Genomic DNA, 15,327 nt, shown 5'->3' on the forward strand with positions numbered 1-15,327 from the left:
AACTAAACTATTAATTTGTTCAGCCGGTGATGCGTTAAACTGTTCAACCAACAGTATTGGCATTTTACACACCCATCTGAGACCAAGACGTTCCGATCGGCCTGCTAAACAATCCTATGTGTGTTGCCCTATTTACTGTGGCATAGCTAGTGATGCTTTCCAGTCATCCATAGGAAACAAACTGACTGAGAAGTTAGATCATTAGGCCTCCATCCACTGTGACTCTGAGTGATTTTTCTCCCTAACACTGCCTGGGGACTGACAATGTCTATCTGCTTCGTCCAGAATACATAAAAACGGCCTAGATCAAATTCACTGAATATTGTTAGCGCGGAGAAGAAATACAGTATTTGATATGGGTTTGTGCTTCATGAAGGCCCGGTTTCCTGATTGGTATCTTTGTCTGTTTTATGATAATATTGAGTTTAAGAAAACACATGTTTGTAAAGTATTTTTTTTTTTTTTAGGGATGCGTGGTGGAAATGAGGTCTACATTGTTACACAGTTGTGCTGTTAATGTGAGCCACATCTAGTTAAACCTTCCTAAAGACGGTGTCCAATCAGTGGGTCTGAAATAACAGCGGTGTCCATTGCTAATGGGCCATGGTTAGAACGTTCTCCTCTCTGATTTGAGTGTCTTTTTCAGTGGCTAAACCCATCACTGTCCTCGTTGTGGTCCTAAAAAGATTGCTATTACATTGACATTATCCCCTAAGGGTGATTTGCAGGTGGATAGCATAGCACATGTACTGTATGCTGTTTTCTTAATATATTTATTTTGTGAAATAGAAATTGGTTGTGAATAAATCTGGAATATACCATGGTATGAAATGTATGCAATATCGCCCATTCCTATGTGAATTACAGAATTGTTTACAGTATGTTAGAGGTCCTTGACAACTCTGCCCTGATTCAGGCAGTCAGACGAATGCTGGACGCAAGCCAATATGTCAGACCATCTGGAGTCAAGGTGTTCAGTTGCGGATTGGACAAAAGTTCACTCTGGGAATGCAAAATCGCATAATTTTTCTCCTTACAAAACATGTCAAAAATGATTTCACATTGGGAACTCCCAAGAGTTCCTTCCCAATTCCACCTTTGGTTGTGTTCCTCTGGTATACTGGTGGTTTGTTCACCTTAATATGATTGATTTACTCCCTCTGGTGCTGCCCCAGGCCCTGATCCTAGAGGACAGTCAGGGCCACACTGTTGACCCTGTGTGACAGAGAGGTCCCTGGTGCTCGACCTCACTGTAGGGTAATGACACCAACAGGGACACAGTAGATCTTTAGAACAGCTCACTGTAGAGGAGACTGTACACTAGACACTGTAGAACAGTTGCAGTGCTATACACCAATCACAGTAAGAGGTACAGTCACTGAGAGGTGAAACTAGTCCCTGGATCCAGCAGAGTAGAGCCTCCCAGGGATGGGATGTTATGGTCCCTGACCGTGTCAGATTAGCATTTTGGAGTGTTATATCCTCTCTTGCATGACTGAGTTCATTACAGAGTCCCAGCTTGGCCAGCTGATCCCCATCACATCCACTGGGGCTCTCATTAGAGCTCAGTACACAGCAAATGGGCTAGATGCAAGACTGACCGGGACTTAAAGTACAGGGTTCGGTTATAGTGCACACTTTGATCTTATCATACTGCATGAATAGGAAGTTAGAAATTTGGAATAAGGTCTGCCTACGGTGCTATCCCGAATTCACTTCAAAGCCGAAATCCATATCCTCTTACATTACGTGTCATACTTTTAGCTACCTTGGGTTCGACATTTTGCCAATGGTTCTGTCTGGCATTGGCTTTCACTTTGCAGAGATTCTTTCCGGGCCCAGCATGCTTTAACAGTGTGCTGGAACACCCATGTGATATCTAAGGTATATCAGACCTGCTGCGCTAGGCCTCTGTTTAATTGCCTCCAAGACCCTATAGGCTAAACAAGCGTTAAACGAACCAACATGATACTTCCTTCCTTCTGGGTCTAGTGTGTCTCATGGTGATTCGAAGGGGTCTGTGTGTGTGTGTGTTTCCGTGGTGATTGGAGGGGTCTGGCTGGAGGAAGTGGAGAAAACAGACAGTCATGATGAATGATGTGGCTGTCTGGAGAAGATGCTCTAGGGAGGTAATGTGCTGCTGGAGCACTTTTTATGGAGCTAGTCATTTTTCGACTGTGGCTCTGGCCTCGTCTGGACTGGACTGGACTGAGGGAGAACCACAACGTAGAGTGTTTACTGGATCGCAAAAAACGACTGTAAAGTCACAACGGTTTGAGCTACAAACTATTATGACCCCGCTATGAAAAGCCGAGACTCTCTTCTAATGGTTTGCTCTACAAACTACAAACTCCACGCAGTTGTTACTGACAAGTTGGATATCCATTTCCCACTGAGAAAACGATTTCTGTACTTACAACATTCTTATAAATGCATTTTTCATCAGGTTTTTGATTTGCGGACCTTACTTGTTAATTGACATTTGTCAATAAAACTCATGTATACAACTTTTTATATCAAATTGTTTTGTGCTCTACTTGAAAAGAACATGGTGAAACACTTCAATGTGAGGCTAAATATGACTGCAGAGCAAGCATATGAATGAAAGTAGTGAATTTCAGCGTTTTCACTGTATGAGGCCTCGGACAAATTGAGTTTTTAAGATGCTATTCTCACACTGCTATTCTCTTATTGCAGGATGGATCCCACCACTTGGTACGTCCAAGGTCATGGCATTTGATTTCAAGCTGCCCGTCAGTTTCTTGGCTGTCTGAAAACAACAAGTAGAAAAGGTGAGCTTCTGGTCTGCTTCCTTTACTTCCCAGCTCAGTTTTAAATTACATTTGTGAGCAGTGATTGAGAAACTCTCAGCACAGAGCTATAAAAGGGAAGTCAAGGACAATGAGAACCCGGCATCACAAAGTGAGAGAAATGAGCAGGAAATGAACAAAAGGAAGGATAGTAGAACCATTTTAAACACACAATGACTTGGGTCTCAATTACTGTGTAAAGTGGTATCAGTCAAATATAACCAGTATAAAAATCTATCCTACATACAGCATTTTCTATTTGAAAAACTTCCCTGTTAGACAGAATTAGGGTTTTGCAAAGCATTATTGTAAAATGTATTTTCAAGCATTATCAATATCCAATTTTAAAGCAGTGCCTGTTCAAATTAAGGATACCAGTAGTAGTGTGTGAATGTGTGTCATTCTGTGTCATCCAGAGCTCTAAACTAGGGCAACAACATTGCAAAGGCTGCATGGTGTGTGTGTGTGTGTGTGTAGTATGTGTGTGTGTGTGTGTGTGTGTGTGTGTGTGTGTGTGTGTGTGTGTGTGTGTGTGTGTGTCGCGCGCACACGCTCGCACCCTGGAGGGCTCCAGTCACATGACATCTGATAACGCAGATTTTGGTGGTCAGATTTGAAGAGAGCGCTGGATAATACTAGATTTCCAATATATCAAACGATAATATCACATATCATTATTTGTTAAATATGTAGGCTATTATGGAAACACATTTACATTTACATTTAAGTCATTTAGCAGACGCTCTTATCCAGAGCGACTTACAAATTGGTGCATTCACCTTATGATATCCCTCAACGTCACTACTGAGCACGCACACCTAACGGATAAGTTTGCACATCACCGGTGCCAGCAGTACCGAGTCAATGTGTAGGGGTACGGGTGACTCGAGTTAATATAGGTAGGGGGAAAGTGACTATGCATAGATAATACACAGAGAGTAGCAGCAGTGTATGTGAAGAGTGTGAAGGTATGTATGTGTGTGTGTGTGTGTGTGTGTGTGTGTGTGTGCAGGGTGTCAATATGCTATTGTGTGTGTGCAGGGTGTCAATATGCTATTGTGTGTGTGCAGGGTGTCAATACGCTAGTGTGTGTGTGTTTGTGTGTGTGTGTGTGTGTGTGTGTGTTTGTTGGAGTGTCAGTGTAGTATGTGTGATTGTGTGGTTAGTGAGTGAGTCCGGTGAGTGTACATGGAGCCTGTGCAAGAGAGTCAGTGCAAAAAATTACAATAAATAATAATAAAATAAGGGGGGGGCAATGTAAATAGTCTGGGTAGCCATTTGATTAACTGTTCAGCATTCTTATGGCTTGGGTGTAGAAGCTGTTAAGGAGCCTTTTGATCCCAGAATTGGCACTCCAGTACTGCTTGCCGTGCGGTAGCAGAGAGGACAGTCTATGGCTGTGTTCGAATACCCATACTAACATACTGTATACTACATACTTAATGAGAATATACTACATAATATATACTATTAGTTCATTTTAGAATACTGTAGCAAACGATATCCTTTCAATTGAGCGCACTAGCGTAGCGCTACGCCTGTCTACCGGAAGTTGATGCTGTTGTTATGCAACCTCTTGCTAGCTTGTTAGCATAACAAATTACTAGCTAGTGTCATAGTCCGTGTATGTAGGTGGCAGGGAAGTCAGGCGCAGGAGAAAACAGAGTGGTTTAAAAATGGAATATTTATTTCCAAAACCAACGTAGAAAATAATCCGGGTAAAACAATAACCCGTCGCACACCGATATAGACACAACACGTACATAACAAACAAACAATCACCGACAGAGAAATGAGGGGAATCAGAGGGTTAAATACACAACATATAATTACTGGGATATGAAACAGGTGTGTAAAGAGACCAGACAAAACCAATGGAAAATGAAAAACTGATCAATGGTGGCTAGAAGGCCGGTGACGTCGACCGCCGAACACCACCCAAACAAGGAGGGGCATCAACTTCAGTAGAAGTCGTGACAGCTAGACATTTTACTAGCTAGACATTGACATCGGGTGTGTTCGTAAGTTCAATCTGGAGTGCCAGAGTGCGCTCTGGGCTTTCGTAAATTCAGAGTGTTGTCAGATTGTCCCTGATCAAGTCTGTTTCCCCTCTCGGTGCGTTCAGAGCGCACACTGGAGGGCACATTGGCCGAGGACTAGGGTTGATCCGAGCGTTCTGACCATCTTAACGGCAGTCAAGCACACGTCACAAGCTAACTGGCTAGCTACTTCCAGGCACAAATGAGAGAACACCTCACTCTTACCATTTTACTCGCCATAGCAGAGCTGGTTAGGCTGTTTTCATGTTATCCCGAGCTTTGGTGACTGTACTCAGACCCCTTCACTTTTTCCACATTTTGTTACAGCCTTATTCTAAAATGGATAAATCAATCTACACACAATACCCTATAATGACAAAGCGAAAACAGATTTTTTTAAATATTAGCAAATACAAAAGCATTCAGACTCTTTGCTATGAGACTCGAAATTGAGCTCAGATGCATCCTGTTTCCATTGATCATCCTTGAGATGTCTCTACAACTTGATTGGAGTCCACCTGTGGTAAATTCCACAGCCATAAGATCCACTAATCATTGATTTTATTTTATCAAAATAGTTGAACCTGATTTTTTGTTGTTTCAATAATCACTGATTGGCTTTCAAGTCTGTCTATGAAAATGCTATTCTTTGTTACGAATTGAACTAGAACCACATTGACTAATAATGACTAACATCTTGTAGCAGGCGTTAGGCTATAGAAAATGAACACAGGTCTCATCAACAATCTCTCAAGCCCACGTGCTAGTGATTAGCCAGCTAATCTTTATATTTCAAGTATAGTCAACTTGGATCTATTTGCTAGCTAACTAGGTTGAACAGCTGAATTCTAATGAAAACACCCTTCTGTCTGTCTCCAACTGTTTGAAAGGCATGTTAGCCTGTCCACTTTGTTCAAATGTTGAAATCAAATGGCCTACCTTATTTCTCAGAATGAGAATGAGTTGCCAATTCCTTATACAATTGTGTTTTATGCTTATTGCACATTTATAAAACAGACTAGACAACTAGTATAGCAGTCTTTGGCTAAAATGCTGCTAGCGGTACGTGGTACCCCAATGCTGTGCACAACAAACTGGGCATTCATTTTCCAGAATTAATGCTCATTGATACTCTCACTTTAATAGTGTCTGCTCTGCGCGCAATTTCAGTAGTTGAGACATAAAAAGGGTATCGTTAGAAAACTTCTCTATTATAGTAAAAAAAAAAGCTCAATGTGTTTTGGTGTCCATATGACCGATTCTGTTGGACCAAACCTCAAATGCAAATAGCTGAAACAGTTGAAACCGCTTGTCAGAGAGGAAGATCTCTCAACTTTGTTGGCATGAGAGGCAGGGGGAGGGGCTTGGTGTGTGTGTAAACCATAGAGGATAGGAAGCCAGAGGTTTCAGTCTCGCTAAAATATGTCCAAAATAAGGCCAATACGTTTCTATGGACTTATTTTGGACCTTAGCGTGTCGTCTGCCTTCTGCCTTTGGGACAGTAAGTCCCATTGTTAGGGCGGAGACGTGTATCTTGTCATTATATACAGATCTCTGGTGTAAATGGGAAGGTGCACACAGCACAAAGGGGCGAAGGGGAGGAGACCAAAAATATAACATGAGAACAAGCCGACATAAACGCTCATAAAACAAAAGGCCTACTCTGAGTACGCGACCTGAACTCAGGCGAGCAAAACCTTGAAACTTCCTTAATATTAGAGATTGTTCATTAGTTGTTGTTGACAAAGAGAATAAGAGAATTGTTCTGACTTCAAAAGCACTTAAACACAATAATGATGGATTTATGGCACCGAAGAACATGGCTGACGTTTTACATTCTCCCAACCAATTGTGCAATTCTGTTAATTATTTTTTAGCGTTTTGAGTAACTTATTTTTTAACTTATTGTTGACATAATGTTGCTGCTACCGTCTCCCAGAAAATCGATTTCTCACCACGGACTGGAAGAAGCTTTTTCCTTTAATGAGTCCGACAAGAAGGATATCTTGCTTTCACTGGAACAGGCCCAGATCCACACCTTTTGCGTGAAGAAAAGATGCCGGAAAAGGGGACGCAGATCGGGGATCCTACTAAGAATCCGGAGGCGAGCGAGCAAACTCCCAATGCCTTCTTGCTAACGTGCAATCTTTGGAAAATAAAATTGATGACCTACTATTAAGATTATCCTACCAACAGGACATTAAAAACTGTAACATCATATGTTTCACTGAGACGTGGCTGAACGACAAAATGGACAATAGAGCTGGCGGGATATTCCATTCACCGGCAGAACAGAGACGCTACCTCTGGTAAGACGAGGGGTGGGGGTGTGTGTCATTTTGTCAATAACAGCTGGTGTGCGATGTCTAATATTAAAGAAGTCTCGAGGTATTGCTTACCTGTGGTAGAGTACCTTATGATAAGCTGTCGACCACACTATCTACCAATAGAGTTCTCATCTGTGTTATTAATAGCCGTCTATTTACCACCACAAAGCAAAGCTGGCACTAAGACCGCTCTCAACCAACTCTATAAGGCCATAAGCAAAGAAGAAAATGCTCACCCAGAAGAAAAAAATTCTAGACCACCTTTACTTCACACACAGAGATGCATACAATGCTCTCCCCCACCCTCCATTTGGCAAATCTGACCATAATTCTATCCTCCTGATTCCTGCTTACAAGCAAAAACTAAAGCAGGAAGTAACAGTGACTCGCTTAATACGGAAGTGGTCAGATGACGCGGATGCTACACTACAGGACTGTTTTGCTAGCACAGACTGGAATATGTTCCGGGATTCATCCAACGGCATTGAGGAATACACCACCTCAGACATCTGCTTTATAAATAAATGCATCGATGACGTCGTCCCCGCAGTGACTGTGTGTACATTTCCCAACCAGAAGCCATGGACAACAGGCAACATCTGCATCTAGCTAAAGGCTAGAGCTGCCGCTTTCAAGGAGCGGGAGACTAATCCGGACGCTTATAAGAAATCCCGCTATGCCCTCAGACGAACCATCAAACAAGCAAAGCGTCAATACAGGATTAAGATGGAATCCTACTTCACCGGCTCTGATGCTCGTCAGATGTGGCAGGGCTTGAAAACTATTACGCACTACAAAGGGAAACCCAGATGCGAGCTGCCCAGTGACGCGAGCCTACCAGACGAGCTAAATGCCTTTTATACTACTGTAGCTTTGAGGTAAGCAACGCTGAAGCATGCACGAGAGCACCAGCTGTTCTGGATGACTGTGATAACGCTCTCGGTAGCCGATGTGAACAAAACCTTTAAACAGGTCAACATTCACAAAGCCGCTGGGCCAGATAGATTACCAGGACTTCTACTCAAAGCATGCACGGACCAACTGTCAAGTGTCTTCACTGACATTTTAAACCTCTCCCTGATCAAGTCTGTAATACCTATGTTTCAAGCAGACTACCATGGTCCCTGTGCCCATTGAAGCGAAGGTAACCTGCCTAAATGATTACCGCCCCGTGGCACTCATGTTGGTAGCCATGGTTCACATCAACAGCATCCTCCCGGACACCCTAAACCCACTCCAATTCGCATACCGCCCCAACAGATCCAATGTTAATTGCACTCCACACTGCCCTTTCTCACCTGGACAAAAGGAACACCTATGTGAGAATGCTGTGCATTGACTACAGCTCAGCGTTCAACACCATAGTGCCCACGAAGCTCATCACTAAGCTAAGGACTCTGGGACTAAACACCTCCCTCTGCAACTGGATCCTGGACTTCCTGACGGGCCGCCCCCAGGTGGTAAGAGTAGGCAACAACACGTCTGCCACGCTGATCCTTAACACTGGGGCCCCACAGGGGCTTAGTCCCCTCCTATATTCCCTGTTCACCCACGACTGCGTGGCCAAACACGACTCCAACACCATCATTAAGTTTGCTGACAACACAACAGTGGTAGTCCTGATCACCGACAACGATGAGACGGCCTATAGGGCGGAGGTCAGAGAACTGTCAGTGTGGTGCCAGGACAACAACCTCTCCCTCAATGTGAGCAAGACAAAGGAGCTGATCATGGACTACAGGAAAAGGCGGGCCGAACAGGCACCCATTAACATTTTATTTATTTATTTTATTTCACCTTTATTTAACCAGGTAGGCAAGTTGAGAACAAGTTCTCATTTACAATTGCGACCTGGCCAAGATAAAGCAAAGCAGTTCGACAACATACAAAAACACAGAGTTACACATGGAGTAAAACAACATACAATCAGTGATGCAGTAGAAAAAATAAGACTATATACAATGTGAGCAAATGATGTGAGATAAGGGAGGTAAAGGCAAAAAAGGCCATGGTGGCAAAGTAAATAAAGTATAGCAAGTAAAACACTGGAATGGTAGATTTGTAGTTTGAAGAAAGTTCAAAGTTAAAATATAAATAATATGGTGCAAAGGAGCAAAATAAATAAAATAAATAAATACAGTAGGGGAAGGGGTAGTAGTTTGGGCTAAATTATAGATGGGCTATGTACAAGTGCAGTGATCTGGGAGCTGCTCTGATAGCTGGTGCTTAAAGCTAGTGAGGGAGATAAGTGTTTCCAGTTTCAGAGATTTTTGTAGTTCGTTCCAGTCATTGGCAGCAGAGAACTGGAAGGAGAGACGACCAAAGGAGGAGTTGGCTTTAGGGGTGACCAGAGAGATATACCTGCTGGAGCGCGTGCTACAGGTGGGTGCTGCTATGGTGACCAGTGAGCGGAGATAAGGGGGGACTTTACCTAGCAGGGTCTTGTAGATGACCTGGAGCCAATGTGTTTGGCGATGATTATGAAGCGAAGGCCAGCCAACGAGAGCGTACAGGTCGCAGTGGTGGGTAGTATATGGGGCTTTGGTGACAAAACGGATGGCACTGTGATAGACTGCATCCAGCTTGTTGAGTAGGGTATTGGAGGTTATTTTGTAAATGACATCGCCGAAGTCGAACATCGATGGGGCTGTAGTAGAGTGGGTCGAGAGTTTCAAGTTCCTTGGTGTCCACATCACCAACGAACTATCATGGTCCAAACATACCAAGACAGTTGTGAAGAGGGCACGACAACACCTTTTCCCCCTCAGGAGACTGAAAAAATGTGGCATGGGTCCCCTGATCCTCAAAAGGTTCTACAGCTGCACCATCGAGAGCATCCTGACCGGTTGCATCACCGTCTGGTATGGCAACTGCTCGGCATCTGACCGTAAGGCGCTAGAGAGTGTAGTGCGATCGGATCAGTACATCACTGGGGCCAAGCTTCCTGCCATCCAGGACTTATATAATAGGCGGTGTCAGAGGTAAGCCCATAAAATTGGCAGAGACTCCAGTTACCCAAGTTCTAGACTGTTTTCTCTGCTACATCACGGTGGTACCGGAGCACCAAGTCTAGGACCAAAAGGCTCCTCAACAGCTTCTACCGCCAAGCCATTAGACTGCTGAACAATTCTTAAAAATTGCAGCTGGGCAAATTAACATTGACCCCCCCCCCAGTTGTACACTGCTGCTACTCACTGTTTGTTTGTTACCTATGCATATTCACTTCGCCCCCACCTACATGTACAGATTACCTCAACTAGCCTGTACACCTGCACACTGACTCTGTACCGGTGCCACCTGTATATAGCTTCATTATTGTTATTCTTATTGTGTTACTTTTTATTATTACTTTTTATTTTAGCCTACTTGGTAAATATTTTATTCTTCTTGAACTGCACTGTTGGTTAAGGGCTTGTAAGTAAGCATTTCATGGTAAAGTCTACACTTGTATTCGGCGCATGTGGCAAATAAAGTTTGATTTGATTTATAGTTTCCCACTTACCACGAGCATGTGAATGCCCCGATAATATAACTTTAAACTATAATAAACAATTTTAACATTTCTTCTCTAGTGTAATTTTTTGCATAACAACTGTGGAACATGTTTAGCTATAGGAATATGCTTGTACAGTACACACTAGCAACACATGTAAACATTAGCAAACATTCAACATCTGTGTTTGACGCCAAATGAGGGGATAGGAATCACGTCCCAATGATATCTCCTTTCTCCTGCAGTGTGCACTCACTCGTTCACTACTTCCCACAAATCTAAAAGCATTGGATTGGTGAAGACATGGGTGAGTGGAGGTTTCCACCTTATTTCTTATTCCAGTAAATTCATTTCAGTGAAGGGAAGTGAACAGGTGCACACTTTGGGAGTAAAGAAAGATAATTGGGATAAAGCATCATCACAGTCCTGTTTGTATGTGTGCGTGTGACGTTGTAATAAATGTATGGATCTGGGTGACCCTGTCTCTTCTCTCATCTCTCCTCTCTCTTCTCCCTCCCCCGGCCACAGTCAAATATCAGGCCCGACATCCAGTGAGGAGATAATCCACAGTGTGTGTGTGCGATGTCGTGTGTGCGTGCAACGTTGTGTGTGCGACGCTGTGTGCATGTGTCTGTGTGGGAGTACACTGTGTTTCTATGTGTATCTGTGTCTGTAATTGTACAGATTTCTAGGTAACACTGTGTCCTCCATTCTCTCTCTCTCTCTCTCGCTCATCTCCTCTTTTTCTCTTGCTGGCCTGACCAGTAGGGTATCATTCCTCGTTGCCTAATGTCCAGTGAGGAGGAGATGGACCAGAACTTTTGTGTGTGTGCGTGTGTATAAAGTACACTGTGTAATATTTCTTTTCTCCTCTCTGTTCTCACCTCTCTTCTCTTCTTTCTCCCCTCCCTCCCCCAGCAACAGCGTAGTACGGTATCATGCCTCGAAGCCCAACGTTGAGTCTGGAGATGGCGTGTGTGTGTGTTTGTGTGTGTTAGTCTTTTATTTGTGAAGTACACTGTGTCATTGTGTGTATCTGCGGTCGGTTAGAGTATAGTGAAGCACTATAACACTGTGTCATCTGTCCAGCATGCCTCGTAGCCAGACCTTCAGAGCTTGTAAAGTTGAAGTCGGAAGTTTACATACACTTAGGTTGGAATCATTAAAACTCGTTTTTTCAACCACTCCACAAATTTCTTGTTAACAAACTATAGTTTTGGCAAGTCGGTTAGGACATCTACTTCGTGCATGACACAAGTAATTTTTCCAACAGTTGTTTACAGACAGATTATTTCACTTATAATTCACTGTATCACAATTCCAGTGAGTCAGAAGTTTACATACGCTAAGTTGACTGTGCCTTTAAACAGCTTGGAAAATTCCAGAAAATGATGTCATGGCTTTAGAAGCTTCTGATAGGCTAATTGACATAATTTTCGTCAATTGGAGGTGTACCTATGGATGTATTTCAAGGCCTACCTTCAAACTCAGTGCCTCTTTGCTTCATGGGAAAATCAAAAGAAATCAGCCAAGACCTCAAAAAAAGAATTGTAGACCTCCACAAGTCTGGTTCATCCTTGGGAGCAATTTACAAACACCTGAAGGTATCACATTCATCTGTACAAACAATAGTACGCAAGTATAAACACCATGGGACCACACAGCCGTCATACCGCTCAGGAGGAAACAGGTACAAAAGTATCTATATCCACAGTAAAACGAGTCCTATATCCTATACATTTTGAATCCCACCGCACCTTCTCCGCTATGCAATCTGGTTTCAGAGCTGGGCATGGGTGCACCTCAGCCACGCTCAAGGTCCTAAACGATATCTTAACCGCCATCGATAAGAAACAATACTGTGCTGCCGTATTCATTGACCTGGCCAAGGCTTTCGACTCTGTCAATCACCACATCCTCATCGGCAGACTCAATAGTCTTGGTTTCTCAAATGATTGCCTCGCCTGGTTCACCAACTACTTCTCTGATAGAGTTAAGTGTGTCAAATTGGAGGGCCTGTTGTCCGCACCTCTGGCAGTCTCTATGGTCTCTTATTTTGCTCATTTGCACCCCAATATTTATATTTCTACTTTTCACTTTCTTCCACTGCAAATCTACCATTCTAGTGTTTTACTTGCTGTATTGTATGTACTTCGCCAACATGGCCTTTTTTGCTTTTACCTCCCTTATCTCACCTCATTTGCTCACATTGTATATAGACTTATTTTTCTACTGTATTATTGACTGTATGTTTGTTTTACTCCATGTGTAACTCTGTTGTTGTATGTGTCACACTGCTTTGCTTTATCTTGGCCAGGTCACAATTGTAAATGAGAACTTGTTCTCAACTTGCCTACCTGGTTAAATAAAGGTGAAAAAAAAATATTGACATAACCTGAAAGGCCGCTCAGCAAGGAAGAAGCCACTGCTCCAAAACTGCCATACAAAAGCCAGACTACGGTTTGCAACTGCACATGGGGACAAAGAGCGTACTTTTTGATGAAACAAAAATAGAACTGTTTGGCCATAATGACCATCGTTATGTTAAGAGGAAAAAGGGGGAGGCTTGCAAGCCGAAGAACACCATCCCAACCGTGAAGCACAGGGGTGGCAGCATCATGTTGTGGAGGTGCTTTGCTGCAGGAGGGACTGGTGCACTTCACAAAATAGATGGTATCATGAAGAAGGATATTTATGTGGATGTATTGAAGCAGCATCTCAAGACATCAGCCAGGAAGTTAAAGCTTGGTCGCAAATGGGTCTTCCAAATGGACAATGACCCCAAGCATACTTCCAAAGTTGTGGCAAAATGGCTTAAGGACAACAAAGTCAAGGTATTGGAGTGGCCATCACAAAGCCCTGACCTCAAACCTATAGAAAATGTGTGGGCAGAACTGAAAATGTGTGTGCGAGCAAGGAGGCCTACAAACCTGACTCAGTTACACCAGCTGTATCACGAGGAATGGACCAAAATTCACCCAACTTATTGTGGGAAGCTTGTGGAAGGCTACACGAAACGTTTGACCCAAGTTAAACAATTTAAAGGCAATGCTACCAAATACTAATTGAGTGTATGTAAACTTCTGACCCACTGGGAATGTGATGAAAGAAATAAAAGCTGAAATAAATCATTCTCTCTACTATTATTCTGACATTTCACATTCTTAAAATAAAGTGGTGATCCTAACTGACCTAAAACAGGGAATTTTACTAGGATTAAATGTCAGGAAATGTGAAAAACTGAGTTTAAATGTATTTGGCTAAGGTGTATGTAAACTTCCGACTTCAACTGTATGTGTGTTAGTTGTATATACTGTATAATGTACACTGTGTAGCACTGTCTCCTCTCTCCAGTAGAGTATCATGCCTCGGAGTCCTACGTCCAGTGAGGAGGAAATGGCCCAGAGTGTCTCTGACGGGTCTGGAGGTTTTGACACAGACAGCTCCAAGGAGGAGGCTGGCCATGGAGAACCTGGAGGGGAGACGGCCAGCAGAAGGACCGGCAGGAGGGCAGAGAAGGATAAGGCTGCCCGCAGGGAGTCACTGGTCTTCTGTGTGGTCATCCCTGACCTGCAGCAGTCTGTGAGTACACACTTCTGTCTCATTAAACTATTATCTTATCATACTGCAGGAATATGCAATCTAAATCTAAATCCAGATCAAAGCCAAAACATAAGCACGTTTCACTTTCACCATTTGTGTTGTCATACCTAACTGACAGCAATCCGTGAGTAGGGACATTGTATATATATTTTTTTTCATATTAGTCATTTAGTAGACAGCCTTATCCAGAGTGACTTACAATCAGTGCATTCAACTAAAATAGTTAAAACAACGACCACTTGAAAAAGAAAAGGAGAACCTCACACTCTAGGAGCTCAGATGCAATAATTTAATAACCAACGTTTCGACAGACAAGCTGTCTTCATCAGGGTATAATGACAAACACTGCGGGTCACTAGTTTATATAGTTTGGAAGGACACACACCGGTGTCTGTAATCATGGCCGGGTGTGGAACAACGACCACATCACAATCATTACAAGTAAAACATCTTAAAAAAAAACAGCAGCTATCTGCCAAATCAGTGCTAATGAGAGTAGAAAAATTATTGGGACGCTTCATGCTGATTGGAATTATGAGATACCGGCAGTTGTTTCTGCAGTTTGTTACTGCGTGTTGTTTATATGAAAGACTAAACCCTAGGCTAGTAAAATTGTAAGTAAAGCACAAAGCTGTTAAACAAAACGAGGTCATAGCAATTGTGGGATATTTGCGCCAACTTAGCTGCATACAGCCAATGTGAAAGAGCGAGCTACAATTGCTATGTACTTTATAATGTATAAACTGAAAGTCAGACTGTTCTCAGCCAAGCAATTAGATAGATACAGTGCCTTCAGAAAGTATTCACACCCCTTGACTTTTTCCACATTTTGTTGTGTTACAGACTGAATTTATTATGGATGAAATTGTTTTTTTGTTTCACTGGCCTACACACAATACTCCATAATGTCAGAGTGGAATTATGATTTTTTTTTTTAAATGTTTACAAATTAAGAAAAACTGAAAAGCTGAGATGTATTGAGTTAATAAGTATTCAACCCCTTTGTTGTGGCAAGCCTAAATAGGTTCAGGAGTAAAAATGTGCTTAGCAAGTCA

General features: G+C 42.7%; 1 protein-coding gene across 2 annotated transcripts in view; it reads left to right on the top strand.

Annotated features, from left to right (window-relative positions):
- The window catches only part of shank2b (SH3 and multiple ankyrin repeat domains 2b), a 177,733-nt gene that overhangs the window by 15,218 nt on the left and 147,188 nt on the right, over positions 1-15,327 (top strand). The window contains exons 2-3 of one of the 2 annotated variants that reach the window (XM_029697128.1): positions 2,698-2,792; positions 14,024-14,251. In XM_029697128.1, the coding sequence (XP_029552988.1) occupies positions 14,033-14,251 (219 nt within the window). In that variant the 5' untranslated portion in view covers positions 2,698-2,792; positions 14,024-14,032. Of the gene's footprint in view, positions 1-2,659; positions 2,793-14,023; positions 14,252-15,327 lie in introns of those variants that run through there. The other variant, XM_029697129.1, reaches the window with a different exon arrangement.

Source organism: Salmo trutta, chromosome 17 (genome assembly GCF_901001165.1).
Source record: "Salmo trutta chromosome 17, fSalTru1.1, whole genome shotgun sequence".
Lineage (NCBI taxonomy): Eukaryota > Metazoa > Chordata > Actinopteri > Salmoniformes > Salmonidae > Salmo > Salmo trutta.